At 39.8% G+C, this 13987-nt stretch overlaps 2 protein-coding genes across 4 annotated transcripts in view; one reads left to right on the forward strand and one right to left on the reverse strand.

The window, feature by feature from the left end:
- The window catches only part of LOC102295902 (kalirin), a 58420-nt gene extending 56743 nt beyond the window's left edge, over positions 1-1677 (reverse strand). For 2 of the 3 annotated variants that reach the window (XM_014336944.2, XM_014336942.2), the window contains exon 1: positions 1133-1677. In XM_014336944.2, the coding sequence (XP_014192430.1) occupies positions 1133-1187 (55 nt within the window). In that variant the 5' untranslated portion in view covers positions 1188-1677. The remainder of the gene's footprint in view (positions 1-1132) is intronic. The other variant, XM_005932767.3, reaches the window with a different exon arrangement.
- A 3307-nt stretch (positions 1678-4984) lies between these two features.
- On the forward strand, positions 4985-12533 carry iqcb1 (IQ motif containing B1). Its single transcript, XM_005932766.2, has 15 exons — positions 4985-5219; positions 6129-6265; positions 6359-6527; positions 6608-6725; positions 6811-6886; positions 6978-7077; positions 7225-7397; positions 8407-8516; positions 9202-9320; positions 10510-10576; positions 10719-10794; positions 11421-11572; positions 11655-11792; positions 11900-12056; positions 12169-12533. The coding sequence occupies exons 2-15, from the start codon at positions 6142-6144 to the stop codon at positions 12441-12443; spliced, it is 1854 nt and encodes a 617-aa protein (XP_005932828.1). The 5' UTR covers positions 4985-5219; positions 6129-6141; the 3' UTR covers positions 12444-12533.
- Positions 12534-13987: the final 1454 nt, after the last annotated feature.

Raw genomic sequence — 13987 nt, forward strand, 5'->3', positions numbered from 1 at the left:
TCATTTTTTGTGTCATTTTTAATTAAACATTTTCAGGCAGCAGCTTCTTAAATGTGGATGTTGAACATTCTCCAATTTCTGTGATATTATGTCAAATTTGGGTTTTTTTGTTTTTAACAGCTTATCCAGCTTAAGGAGATGGAAGTTGGAGGGGTGAAAGGTGACCCAACAGTCATAATAACTGTTATGACTGCTGGGTGATAACAGCCTCTGTTTTACTGTATGTCCAGATATATACACTAAAATAGTTGATTATTCCCAGATTCCCAGATGGGCTGGTAGTAGTTACCACTGGTTGGAGCCTCTCAAATATGTCCTTCGATGTTTTCTGTCTGCAGGTTTATATAAAAATTTACAGCCTGATTGCACAGCAGCCAAAATGTCCTGTTCGGGGACTCCATTTAGCTGCTTTACTGAGCTGGGCTGCCTGGGTCGCCATCTACCTGTCAGTCAAAGAGGCCACACCCCTCACAATGCAAACTTTAAGCCTCTACAGCAGCTGCAACCATGTGTATTTCTGTTGTACAGGTAGATATTTTAACATGGGAGTCTATGAGGACTGACTCACTGCTGGAGCCTGCCTCCAGTGGACGTTTGGGGAACTGCAGTTTTTGGTGCTCTATCTGCATTTGCCTGGAAAGACGATTGTTTGACGATTGTTTGAGCAAACTTTGTAAAAAAAAAAAGAAAAGAAAAAAGAGAAAAAGAAAAAAGAGACAGAGAGAGATCAAAACGAGCTGGAGGAGCAGCTTGCCTCCAACATATAGACCTCAGTGTGTTCATGGGGTCGGTTGGGGGGGCTGGAGGTTTCGGGGGCTCCTGCACAGCTCCTGCTGCCTCCACCTCTAGATACAGTGTTTCAGTGTTAGAATATAAAATACACACACACTACATTACATCACACACATGTTCAATAAGCAAGGAGGCCTTCCCATAATCCTCTTTGGTGGGACCCCCTACACACACACATCTGAGCGACAGGACAGAGAGATGCTGACACACACACACACATTCATGGTATGTAGCATATAGGGCACACACACACTGAGTCAATGGGCGGATGTGGAGGCATCATGGCGACAGCAGCTCTCTCTCTCACACAAACTCACTCACACACACACACACACCCTACCTGCCGTCGCCAGGCCGTCCGGGCCCGCTTCTCCTCCTCCATCCACCGGATTCATCCTCCCTCCTCCTCCTCGCGCTGCTCCGCCGCCCTCCTCCTCCTCGCGCTCTCTCCTCCGTTATGTACCGTCGCTCGCTCCGCTCCTCGCGCCTCCTCCCTGCCTACCCGTCCATCCCTGCTGCTTTACATCAGATCGGGTCGGTGCAGGCTCGGTCGGATGTGTTCCCCTCCTCCCGGTACCGATCACTGCTGCATCCTCCCCGGCTCAGCCTCGACTGTCCTCCTCCTCCTCTTGCTGCTGCTGTTCTTACGTTACCGTGATCCCGCGCGGCATCGCATCACATCACGTCACCGTTACTGCCTCCGTTACCGTTACTGCCCCCGGTATCCCCCCCTCAGTCTCTCTCTCTCTCCTCCTGTCGGTCCAGGCGGACGGACGTTCTGTGTCGGTGTGTGTCTCAGCACGCAGGCGCACCGGAGAGATGGAGAGGGGCGCTATGCACGAGGGCTGCAGCATCTGCTGCACCGCTCCCCACCCCCTGCTCACCCCCCGTTACTATAACGTTAAGGCTGCCGTCGGTACTACGAGCGCGGCTCCCGTTAACGTGACGGAGGCTGACGCCATCGGCTTACTCAGCCTCCACTTTATTATATTATATTAAATTATATTAATTATAATATATTTATTATATTATCCTCTTATTTAACATATTTATTTTAAACTCTATTATATTTAGAGTATTTCATATCATTTTTAACATTATTTTAAATATATAATTATTTTATCACACATTTTTATTTTTTAATTATATTAATTTTTTTATTTTCACTTTATAATATGTCGTATTAGATTAATTGTTTTTTCTTGTTTATATTTTCTAGATACTTTTTATTATTGCAGATTATTTTAGATTTAGGTTAAAATTTTTATATCATAATTAAAAAATATATATTGTTTTGTGTGTATTACTTTTTAAATTACGTTATGTTTACATTAAATTAATCGTATAACTTTTATCGCATTTTTTAATTATATTAGAATTTAATTTTAAAACATATATTATATGCTAATATCATTTTATTATTGTAGGCATATTTAATATTTTCTAGATTTTTCTAGATTAGGGGAGACCGGGGATAGTTGTAACGTGGGTCAGTTGTAACACTTCCAATTTCTCCAATCAGGGCTAAGTTTCAAATGATGTGACTCATCCTGTGCATGCCCAACTCAGTTCTGCTATCACATGTGAAAAATCAGCACATTTTGTCAAACACAGACAATTTAACACGAAAAAAAGCAATTTGTATACCAAAAAGTACGTTTTTCTACTTTATTTCAATTTGTAATAGCATTATCTGCTTTGTAGTTAAACTCATCAAACTTAAATTATGTTATTTGTATGTCTATGGGGATATATTCTGTGTAGGTCTTTAGTGCTAATGTTTTAGCCGTTGGCTGTAATGTTAGCTAGTTCATGGCTATAGGAGTCAGTCAGTTGTAACAGCAACAGTCTGGGTTAGTTGTAACAATAATGCAGATGTTACAACTTACCACACTATTACTTTAACTTATATTAAACAAGTTGGGGCAACGACATCAGCAGAGAGAGGTTCACTGGTCGCTTTTGTATATGCGGTTAATGCCATTGGTAACACAATTCCTCCACTGTTTGTGTTCCCACACATACATTATGCAGACCACTGTGTCAGAGATGGACCAGTAGGAAGTACTGGTAGTGGAAATAAATCAGGATGGGTGTAAGAAACAGATTTCCTCATCTTTCTGAAGCACTTTGCAAACCACACCAAGGTAAGCCAGGATAAAAAGTAATGGAATTGCGATGCTGGTGAACAACTACATTTTTTCAGCTTCATTGTTATGTTCAAAATTGGTGCAAGAGTTGTAGGTTATAATGCCCACTGAGCCAATGAGGCCAAACTCAAGGAAGACCAACCAAAATTAATGAAATATTCAGTTGCAGAAAATTCTATAATTTGTCTTTTTTGGGGGGCTGGAATATGTTCAAAAGCTAGATTTCTGCATTCTGTCACACACACACACACAGAGCTACATAAATGGCTCTAAGTGCATTCATGTGTTGAATAAACAAAGATTACATGTTAATATTTTGTTAGTACCCTGATTTCATTGTGTTACATTTTACCCCGGGATATGTTACAACTAACCCAGACTATGGGGTTAATTGTAACATTTCACTCTTTGTGTTTGAGGCCATACCATGCAATGGGTAATTGTGCTGCCGAGAAAATAGCTGCACTATTTAATAGCCGAGACATGTAAATACTTTGCATTACATTTTGAATCCACTACCTTAAAAGAGCTCCAATTTACAGACAGAAATGTCAAAAATGTTACAACTATCCCCGGTCTCCCCTATATATTATTCGCATATTATAGACGTTTCCATCATATACTTTCTTATATATTATTTTAGATTATATTAACATATATTTTTATCCATCCATATTCTTATTTATAAATTCAGGGTCCAGGGGAGACGGAAGCCTTTCCCAGCAGTCATAGAACTGGTATATACCCTGGAGAGAACCCACAGCGGGACAACACTCCACACAGACAAAACACAGTCGGTCCTGTACTCAAACCCAAAACTTTCTTGATGTGGGCCAACAATGCTAAACACTGCACTGCTCTGCTGTTTTCATTCTTTAGATTATATTCTTGTTATACTGAATGCTGTTAGCAATGAAATCCCTTTATTAATGTGCAAACAATAGATCGTAAAATCATAAATGAATTAACATAAGCAATTATAATAATGATAATAACACACTTGTGAGATGTTCTCCAACAAATCAGAAAGTTAAAGATTTATTTCACATGACTCAGAAAACGCAAAGAGGTCACACACAGCTGCAAAAGTCTGAAGGGAAAAGATAGCAAACCTCCTCAAAAATGAAGAGAAAATAAAGTGCGAAGACATGTACAATAATGTGTTTGAAGTGAAGCTGAGCAGCAGAGGAACCTACACAGCTGAATGAATAAAGCTGCAGCGCCACCTGCAGGAGAGAGAAGTAAACAGCAGACTGACCTCAAACTGCGGGATTAAAACCAAACAGGATAAATGAGTAATCACAGCAACAGGGTTTCACCTTTAAATCAGTTTAGTTTCACATTTTTAATCTCCTTTTACTCGGAAAATAAATTGTTATTCTATTCATTAAGCTGCACAACTACTTTCTTATTTTAATATCTGACCATCTTTGTGAAATTTTTAGAATATATTTCATGCACTTCTAATATTTTTCTATTCATTTAATAATTTTAATAAAAATTTTTTTAAACAGCATTAAATATACATAAGTTATAATGAATTAAATAACAATAGACTTTCTAAAAATAAAGTTGTTTTTTTTTACTTTTTAAACCTTATTATTAGACTTATTAATTCTTATACAGTTAACTTTTTTTCTTTCAATTTGTTGATATCTTTTAATATGGAATTTTTTGTATTTTTAACTGTGCTTTATTTTTTCCACAATATTATAATTATATATCTTATATTATTATATTATAATTTTTTTTTAATTTTTCACATATATTAAAATACTAATAATTATATATCTTGAAAGTATAGCAGAAGTTTTTGATGATTACTTGATTTTTACAACACATAAATTGTGTTAAAATATTTCACTAATTTCACCAAATGCCACTTGCAATATTTAAAATTATTTTTAAGACATGAAAAAAATATTATTTTCACTTTAATTTTTTATTTATATTTTTGTTATTTTAACATGTTTAAACGTTTAAATAAAGATTTGGATTGAAGTTGTTTTTTTCCTGAATGAAACTTTACTGCAGAGGGGTGTGTGCCGTCGCTGCGTCATGACGTCATGTTACCGTAGAAACAGAGGAGTCGTTTGCTTACTCTGTGCTAACAGCTAACAGAACTAGCTCGTTGGATAATAGTCGCCGTTTCTTGAGTTTTTAAGTGAAGGTTTGTAACTCAGCGAGTGACCATAAGTGCTATGTAGACGGCTAATGTAACCGCTTGAGTCACTCAGTGGTATCAAACTGTTAGCTGAGACGACAAACACGAGTCAGGTGAGGCTCTACAGACACACCGGAAACACTTCTGTCTGTATTAGCTTTAGCGGGGCTTTACTTTGTGTACCTGTACTTTAAAGCCACTTTACCTGAGAGCGTGTTGCACCATCACACAGAATTTCAGATGGAAATGAGAGCACTTTTTTTTTTTATAGTGCACTGATTTCCTGCATTATGAATTTTATCTCTACAGAGACCGAAGAGGGTCATTTCGAGACGTTCTAAGACTATAATATTTATACCCTTTATATGAACTCCTAAATAGATTTTTTTCACACTTTGGGACTTTTTTAACTCTTAAAAGTTTAACCTAAGTGCTTCTGTCAACATTTTTAATATTATTTTGTAATTTGTGGAACGTTTAAAAGGTTTAACGGTTTGGAAATATTTAAACACATTAGGAATAGTTGAACTAATATATTAAAAAACTATTTTTGGTGTCTAAGATTTAGGTATGTTAATTCTTGTAATTAGAAGTTTTAATTCTATTTTAATCACTTTAATCAATTTAGCTGCTAGAGCGCCCCCCCCCCCCAAAAAAAAGTGACAAATTTAATGTACTGTATATATAAATGAAATATAAGTTAATAAAAATGCTAACAAATTTAAATGAACAGAAATGATTGTAATCTTTTAAACGGTTATAGTTTATTTTACCATTTCTATCTGCAATAAAAGGTAAAGAACCCCCTTTTATTTTTAGCTTAATTTAACATTTAATGTTTTGAAAAATTTAATACAGACTTAATGTTTCAAATAAAATTACTGTATTTTTTAAAATATAATTGAAATGCTATCAAATTGATATTTTAATGTTTTTATTATTTATCATTCTTTTTAAAAACAAAATTATGGTATTTATGTTTTGTATCAGATATTTTGGAAATTATTGTTTTGTGTTTACAGGAAGTTGCAGGTGATGGAGGTGAAGAAGAAGCCTGAGGAAGAGGAGAATGAGCTGGTGTTGGAGCTGAAGAGGCAGCTGGAGAATGAACACCTGACCCCGGTGGAAAAACTCAGACTGCTGAATGATAGCTTAAACAGTGAGAGGCTCACTTCCTGTCAGTTCCTCTGTCAAACAAATTTTCAGAATAAGAGCATGTACAACTCTTTTTATCTTACATTTCCTGTGTTAGATGCTCTGAACTCGGCAGCTGTCCACGTGAACAGTGGCGAGCTGACTCGGCTGAAGTCTCAACTGTATCTGAGCGGCGTGCTGATCCACTGCGTCCGTGTTCTGTCTCTGCATCCCAGCAGCCTGTGGGGCGACCTGAGCGCCGCTGCTACACTGGCCCACCTCACCAGGTAACCTGAGATCACAGCTTCACTTTAAACTGAGGATTTATTTGAAGGAGGATGGAGATCCAACACCTGTCTGTCTGCAGCTCCTGCTGTGTGGGGGTGGAGCCTGGCCCACACTCTGAGACCTTTCATCGGCTCTTCTTGCCGTCAGTCGTGGATGCTCTGCTGTCATTGGCTGCTCAGCTGGTGAACCGAGTGGAGGTGAGAAGCTTGATTTGGTGGATGTTTGAGCCGAGCTGCAGTCAGATTGAGGATGTAAATCTTTCTGTGTGTGTGTGTGTGTCAGAATGTGTCTCTCCTCAGGAAGGTGATGGACTCTGTCGGCTGGCTGCTCGCCGCTCACACTCACCTAACAGAGAAAGGTCAGCTGACTATTAAACCTGCAGCTTTCAGTACTAAAAAGACCCACGGGAATTGTGTTTAACCTTACTGTGTTTGTGTGTGTGTGTCTAGTCCTCAGCTCCATCCACTATGAGCAGATCCAGGTGTGTGATGATGTCACTGTGTCTCTGCTCTGTGTCCAGATGTGGATTCATACCTGCACGGCCAACAGGTAACACACCACCTCCTGTCTGTGACTGTGTCAATAAAGTTTATTCAGACGGACCCCGTCTGTCACATCACTGACCTGTAAGAAAGAAGCATCTGAAAACTTTAGATTAAAATGTTGTCACTACTGAGCTTGTTCTTCTCCCTGCAGCAACTTCCTGTCTGGGTTGAGCGACGATTCCATACTTCTGCTGCTCAACGAGGCCATTGGCCAATTAGCTCTCAGTTCTGACTCTACGGTGGGAGGGGCCTCCCTCAGATTGATCCTCCTTATGGCCAGTCAGCTGGGCCGCTGCCTCCGGCCCCTCCTCCTCAGCTTCAGAGGTCAGTAGTCTCTTGAGGGCTGTGTGCCAATCCAGGGGCAGCATCCTGAATGCATCGGAGGACCCAGCCCACGTAGACCACGAAGGCCAGGTCCAAAGACCGAGAAGGCCGGAAGTGCAAGGCTGTTGCGTCACCGCTGTCTCAGCGGAGTTTAATAAACTCAGCTGTCTGCTTTTGGCTATCTAAAATATAACAGGACATTGGAGTAAATTCTAGACCATCTCACACTTCTGTTTAATCAGTTTTCTGTTTAACGTTTATTCAGCTGTGTGAAAACTATAACTTTAACCTCAGCCAAACCGATTTATTAAACAATAACATATGACTTCTATATCATGTTTAACCTGAGTAGCGAAAGACTGCGCAGGGTCAGAAAACAATGTGATGGGAGTCCAGTATTCTGGTCGGCTCTAGTGAGCCTTGACCACCTGGTCAGCTATCAAGCTGGTGGGTAACAGAGGTCTCCAAAAATGTCACAGCAATTTTGCAAATATGTGATGTCTCGATAAACCAAGCAGCTATTTGAACTTTACACAGCTACATTTTCGCCTGAAAAAATGTTAAAAGTTTATTTTGTGACCCAGAAAGAGTAATATTTCAAACTCTTTAGCCTCGCTCCTCTGCCATTGCGGTGTTTGAAAAGTATTTCTATATTATTATAAAAATATTATAAATAATAATTTAATTAATAAAGATTAATAAGAGTAATATTACAACTAAGTAGCTCCCACCATTGTTGGAAACTGGAATTGGTTGGCCTGCGCTATGAATTCTGGGCCACGAAGGATACACCCGACCCATCCTTCAAATTCAGGGAAATGAAGGATGCATTTGTTGGCTGCATTTGGAGCAGCCTTCGAACTGGGACAGCATTCGTCGCCTGGCTGTGACGTAATCGGCCTTCCAATGCAGCCTCCGAAGGATGCAGCTGAATTGGGACATAGCACATGTGTAAGTGTGTCACAGCAGCCGAAAGGTCAGAGGTCACTGTGTGTTTGTGCGTCTGCAGGTCTGGACAGCCTGCTGCACAAAGACTGGAGGGGGCGGGGCTTCGATCGGGGCATTGATCAGCTGATCGCTCTTATCCAATCAGAGAAGGATGTCGTTAGTCAAACACAGGTGGGTTCGCTTTGTTAATTGTTAAAGTCATAAAAATATTTTTGTTCTGACATTGTTTTTAAAGGAAAAAAATAATTCTCTGCTAAATTTTAAGTGTATTCAAAATATTTTATTGGTTTATTTAATATTTTTATTTATTTCTCAAACAAAAATATATTTTTAAATGTTTTTTTTTTATTATTTACATTTTTTCTGACATTATATGTAAAAACATTGTCAAAAATAAAACCGATTTTTAAAAATATATATTTTTAGTATTCTTTCATTTTAAATGTTTTTATGTTAACAAAAAATGTAGTATTTAATTGTTTTTCAAATACAAATTTAAACAAGTTTTCAATTAAATAAAATATATTAATTTTATTATTAGTTATTTAATTAAAACTATATTTTTATATTTAAGTGCCTTATTTGGGATATTAAAATAATTATTTTTAATTTCATTAACAAAATATACTTTGGTAGCTTAAATTTTTCTCTCTCATTATTTTAAAAGATTTGACACTGTAAAGCTGAATATGGATTACATTGTTTACCTAATTTATTGAAATAATTATTTTATTTACTTATTCTTTTATTTGTCTCCTGGATGTAGGACAGATTATTTCCTGCCATATAAATAAATTTAAAAAAGCATGAGAGAGAATACTTGGCTTGACCTCTGACCCCTGCTGTCTATGTGCAGGGGAGTAGTGAGCATGTGCGGGCGGCATGTGTGATCCAAGCAGCCTGGAGGTCGTATAAGACCAGACGCAGAGTGAAGAGTCTCAACAGAGCCGTCAGTGTCCTGCAGAGGAAGTACAGGTGACTACTTCCTGTTGTTTAGCCAACATGAGAGCACAGAAGCCCCGCCTACCTTAAACCAATTATCAAACTGGAGGTTTCAAACTGTAAGACTTCATGGCCCAGTATAAGATGAATATATAATAAATAGGGATTATTTTAAACTGTTAATCATGCAAAGCTACATTAACCCTTTAAGATCTACCATAGAACCAAGTCCGCCAGAGCTTATATTATATTTTTACATGCTGTGTAGCCATTTTTGGGAGCATTTCAAGTTGCTATACATCAATACAACCATTATAGCCCAAACTTTAATAATATGTCTGCATTAGGTGCATAGTAATTACATAAATTGCAAAAAAGTGCAATAAACTACAAAAGAATTGAAAATCGTTTTTGTTTTTTTTAACATATATTTCTAGTTAGAGAAATTTAAGAGGCTCATCCCTCAAAACTGTAAATACAAAAAAGTTGCACAAACTAGTTTCCCACCACAGGAAATTTATTTTGAGTGTCTTCATAGTTTTATTTTTGAAATACACCAATTTTTATATACTGCAGGAAAAACGAAAATAAATATTATAGTGCAAATTTGCAAAATAACAGCATATGCATCAAAATAAACTATTTCCAGCAGTGCAATATGAGTCCTAAGCATCCCAGAAACGACACAGAAAGTCATAAACTCAAACATAACTTTTTAAAACACAAGTATAGGCTCATAAGGCCCCGATCGTAAAAAAACTACATTTCCGCAAAATGACGTCACTTCCGGTTTCGGGCAGGTCATGCGGTCATGTGATAGTTCGCGCTGATGGACGTAGGAAGTGTTACAAACAGCTGATCGGATCGGCAAAGCGTGTTTCTGGAATATCATGTTTTTGTTGCTGCAAGTGATTTTTATGCAGTTTTTGCAAAGCTATATGTGGGAGGAAGCTGTGACCTAGGACAAGCTGATGGCATAAGATGTAAGTACAACTCCTCCGGTTTCATATGCAAAAAAAATTATTGCGCTAGCTTACGTGGTTGCAGTGCTACCGGGATTTAAAAATAGTTATGCAAAATGGAGCGTGCCCGCTCCGATCGGCTGTAAAGGGTTAAAAGAGTCAGAGGATTAAAAAACAAAAGAGCTGGAAACAAGCAGGAGCTTGGATCAAAGCAACCTCACAGATGCCTATAGTTCAACCTGTGTGTGTTTGTGTGTCAGGGCTCGGAGAAGGGAGCAGCAGCAGCAGAAGGAGGCGCAGCTGTGGGAGGAGGAGCTCAAGTATCAGGTGAACCTTTCTGATTCATATGACAAAACTGTTAATTCTTCTATTCTTCTAAATCCCCCTTAGCTATTCCCAGAGTTACATTTTTAATTTGAAGGCTGTGTGTGTTATATTTACTAAAGCTTGTTCGCCGTGCTGTTTTCAGGTGTGTGTGAGACGTCAGCAGGCGAGGAGGAGGTTCCACCAGAAACAGAGACAGCTGCTGCAGCTGCTTCCAGCAGGTGAGAGACACAAAGCACCTGAAACCACGAGGCAATGTAGAAATCACTAAACCTTAAAATCCCTCCTGTTCAGACTCAGAGCGCCATCTCTCTGGGTTTGTCTTTAGTTTCTGTTAAACTCATGAAGTCTGCGTTTTAGAAAGAAAGAATTCCTGAGAGCAGATTTTAAAATCTTATAAAGGAGACGCCTGTACCTCACAGGGTTTATAATCTCCAACTTTCCTGCACAGCCCAATATTTCTGTCATGAAGTTTAGTGTTCGTTTTTCAGCTAAACCGCTACGATGATTCATCTAAATGAAATGAATCATCAATGCCCTGCGACAGACTGGGGACGAGTCCAGGATGTACCCTGCCTTTTGCATTAAGGCAGCTGGGATAGCGCCCCCCCCAACCCTGAAAAAGATAAGCAGATGGATGGATGGATAGATGGATGGAAATCATAATGAAAGAGAGTCTGGGGACATTCTTGTGTTCTCATGTGGAAGATTTGTTTCAAAATAATGAAAAAATTTTTTTCTAATTTTGTTCAGTGAAGGCTGAACAGAAGTTTGATTTAGGGTTCTGCTTTTAACTGGTGGGATCGTGGTTGGTTTCAAACACCTGACTCTGTGTTTGTTTGTTCAGACCAGGTGCAGTCATACCTGCAGGAGTGCGAGAATCGAGCCGCTGTGGTGATCCAGAGCTTCTGGCGAGGCTTCAGAGAGAGACGACACTACAGCAGCACGCAGCGGCACATGCTCAGACGAGAGCGAGCTGTCAGGATGCTGCAGAGAGGGGTACACACACACACACATCTGTTAAGTTGTATTCTCTGGAGCTGGTTACTCTTTACTCCGTCTTATCTTACGTTTCTTTCAGGTGCGTCGCTTTCTACACAAACGACGAGCAGCAAAAGTCCCGCCCCTCCCTCCTTTCTGGATTGGTCAGAAACGTTTGACAGACAGCCGGAGGGCGGAGCTAAAGCGGCAGGTGGATGAGTACATCGCTACACATCAGGTACGAGATTGATTTCATAAAGTCCTCAACTGTTACCCATGATGTTTTGCACGCTACTGATTTGTGTGTGTGTGTGTGTGTGTGTGTGTCTGTGCGTGCGCCCTCAGTCGTTCCGTGTCTCTCCTGAGGAGTGTTCCTGCCTCCATGAGGAGGTGCAGCTGCTGCTGCTGTCAGTGCTGCAGACAGGAGCTCAGCAGAGGATGGAGGAGCAGCGGGTAGAGGCACTGCTGGCTCACGTGCACACACAGCTGGAGCTGCTCCGAGGTCCCTCACACACTCACACACAGCTTTACACATCTGGAGTTAAACTGAGATCAGTCGGATCAGTTAATAACAGTTGATCAATTAGTAACCAGTAAACATGTTGGCTCTACAGATGCTCCGCCCCTCTCTGTTGTCACAGAGACAGATGCTGACACCTTCCTGAGCCCGTCGGGTCCCGTCGCTGCTCGTGCCCGTGACGCCCACAACGCCATGCTCCAGGCGAGCCGGCTACCCTGGTGGAGGATGCTGGGAGACACGGACGCAGGTCCTATGGATCCATTGGGCTCCACCCACCTGCCTGAGCTGGAGGAAGAGCTGGGAGGACTGTACATAGGAGGGACAGTGGCGGACAAGAAACAGACTCAGGTGGACGAAGTCAAACTGTAACGTGATCTCTCAGGTGAAATATGGACTCGCGCATCTGCTGACGAGGAAATGTTCTTATAAACATAGACTGTAAATAAAGGTTGGACATTACCCATTGTAAGTGTCTGTGTTTGGATGAGAGAATGGAGTGCTAAGCTATTAACTCAGCCTACACAGTATAGGAGCATCACACAGACCTGATGCCTGCTAATTAGTGGTCAGTAACATCCAAATGAAATCCTAGAATTCCACTCTCCAAAACTGGAATATTTGGTATTGTTGTTAACCACTAAGCAGCCATGTTAGTCTATCAGAAATGCTTCAAAACGGCTCCGACAGCACAAATATGTTTGAAGGTCCGGTACAGGGTTTCCAGTTAGCTAAGGTGAAACCTAGCAAACAGCTAGAAGCTGCCTATCAGTCAAACAGTCCACACCCCTAATTCAATTAAATTCTGTTTTATTTATATTGCGCCAAATCACAGCAACAGCTGCCACAAGGAGCTTTATATTGTAAGGTAAAGACAGTAATCCTACTCTTATCTCCAAATATACTACTGCTGGGCGATTTTAACATCCACATGGACAACACATCAAATTCAGTCACAAGAGATTTTATATCCTGTCTGGACAATTTTGGCTTACACCAATATATGGACGTTCCCACACACTCCAAAGGACACATTTTGGATCTTGTTTGCTGTATTGGTGTCACCCCTAAGAATTGTGCTGTATTGGACATGCCTTTTTCAGACCATAAATTAGTTTTATTCAATGCTAGTCACCCACTATACAAAAATTAACAAAACCGCTCAATTACTTTTAGAAATATTAGGGGCATTGATCTATCAGCTCTTTCCCATGGCATTAATAATTTACCTACCAACTCTGTTTCTTTCTCTCGCTATGCGCCATGGTACTCATCTGAACTTCGCCAACTTAAAGCTACTGGACGCCGCCTGGAACATCTCTCCAGGAAAACAGGACTTGCTATTCACAAGGACATGTATCTCAGTCATATATAACATTATAAAGAAGCTATTCATCATGCTAAATCTGCTTACTACAGCTCTGTTATTGAATCCACTGAAGGAAACACTTGCACTTTGTTTTCTACATTGCATAATATTGTTAAACCCTCAGATACCTTTGCCATACATACACACTCTGCCGCAGTTTGCAACAAATTTATGGATTTTTTTTTTCACCAAGATTGAGAATCTTTACCAACAATTGCCCTCGTCCTGTGAAATGGTCAATTGTTCTGCATTTTTTGTCCTTCTCAGCTGTCATTCTCTCTATCCAATTTTGAACTTCCCACAATAACTCAGCTATCTTCCATAATTACTAACTTAAAGTCATCATCGTGTATACTTGATCCACTCCCGACAAATCTTGTTAAACTCTCATTCCCATCTCTTGCCCCACTGATTGCTAATATCGTACACTCCTCTCTTATATCTGGTTCTGTTCCTTCTTCTCTTAAAACTGCAATAATAACCCCAATACTGAAGAAGAATGGTTCAGATCCCTCCAATCAAAAAAATTATAGGCCAATTTTGAATC

The sequence above is a fragment of the Haplochromis burtoni genome, unplaced genomic scaffold, assembly GCF_018398535.1.
Source record: "Haplochromis burtoni strain Fernald_Lab_line unplaced genomic scaffold, NCSU_Asbu1 Contig_157, whole genome shotgun sequence".
Lineage (NCBI taxonomy): Eukaryota > Metazoa > Chordata > Actinopteri > Cichliformes > Cichlidae > Haplochromis > Haplochromis burtoni.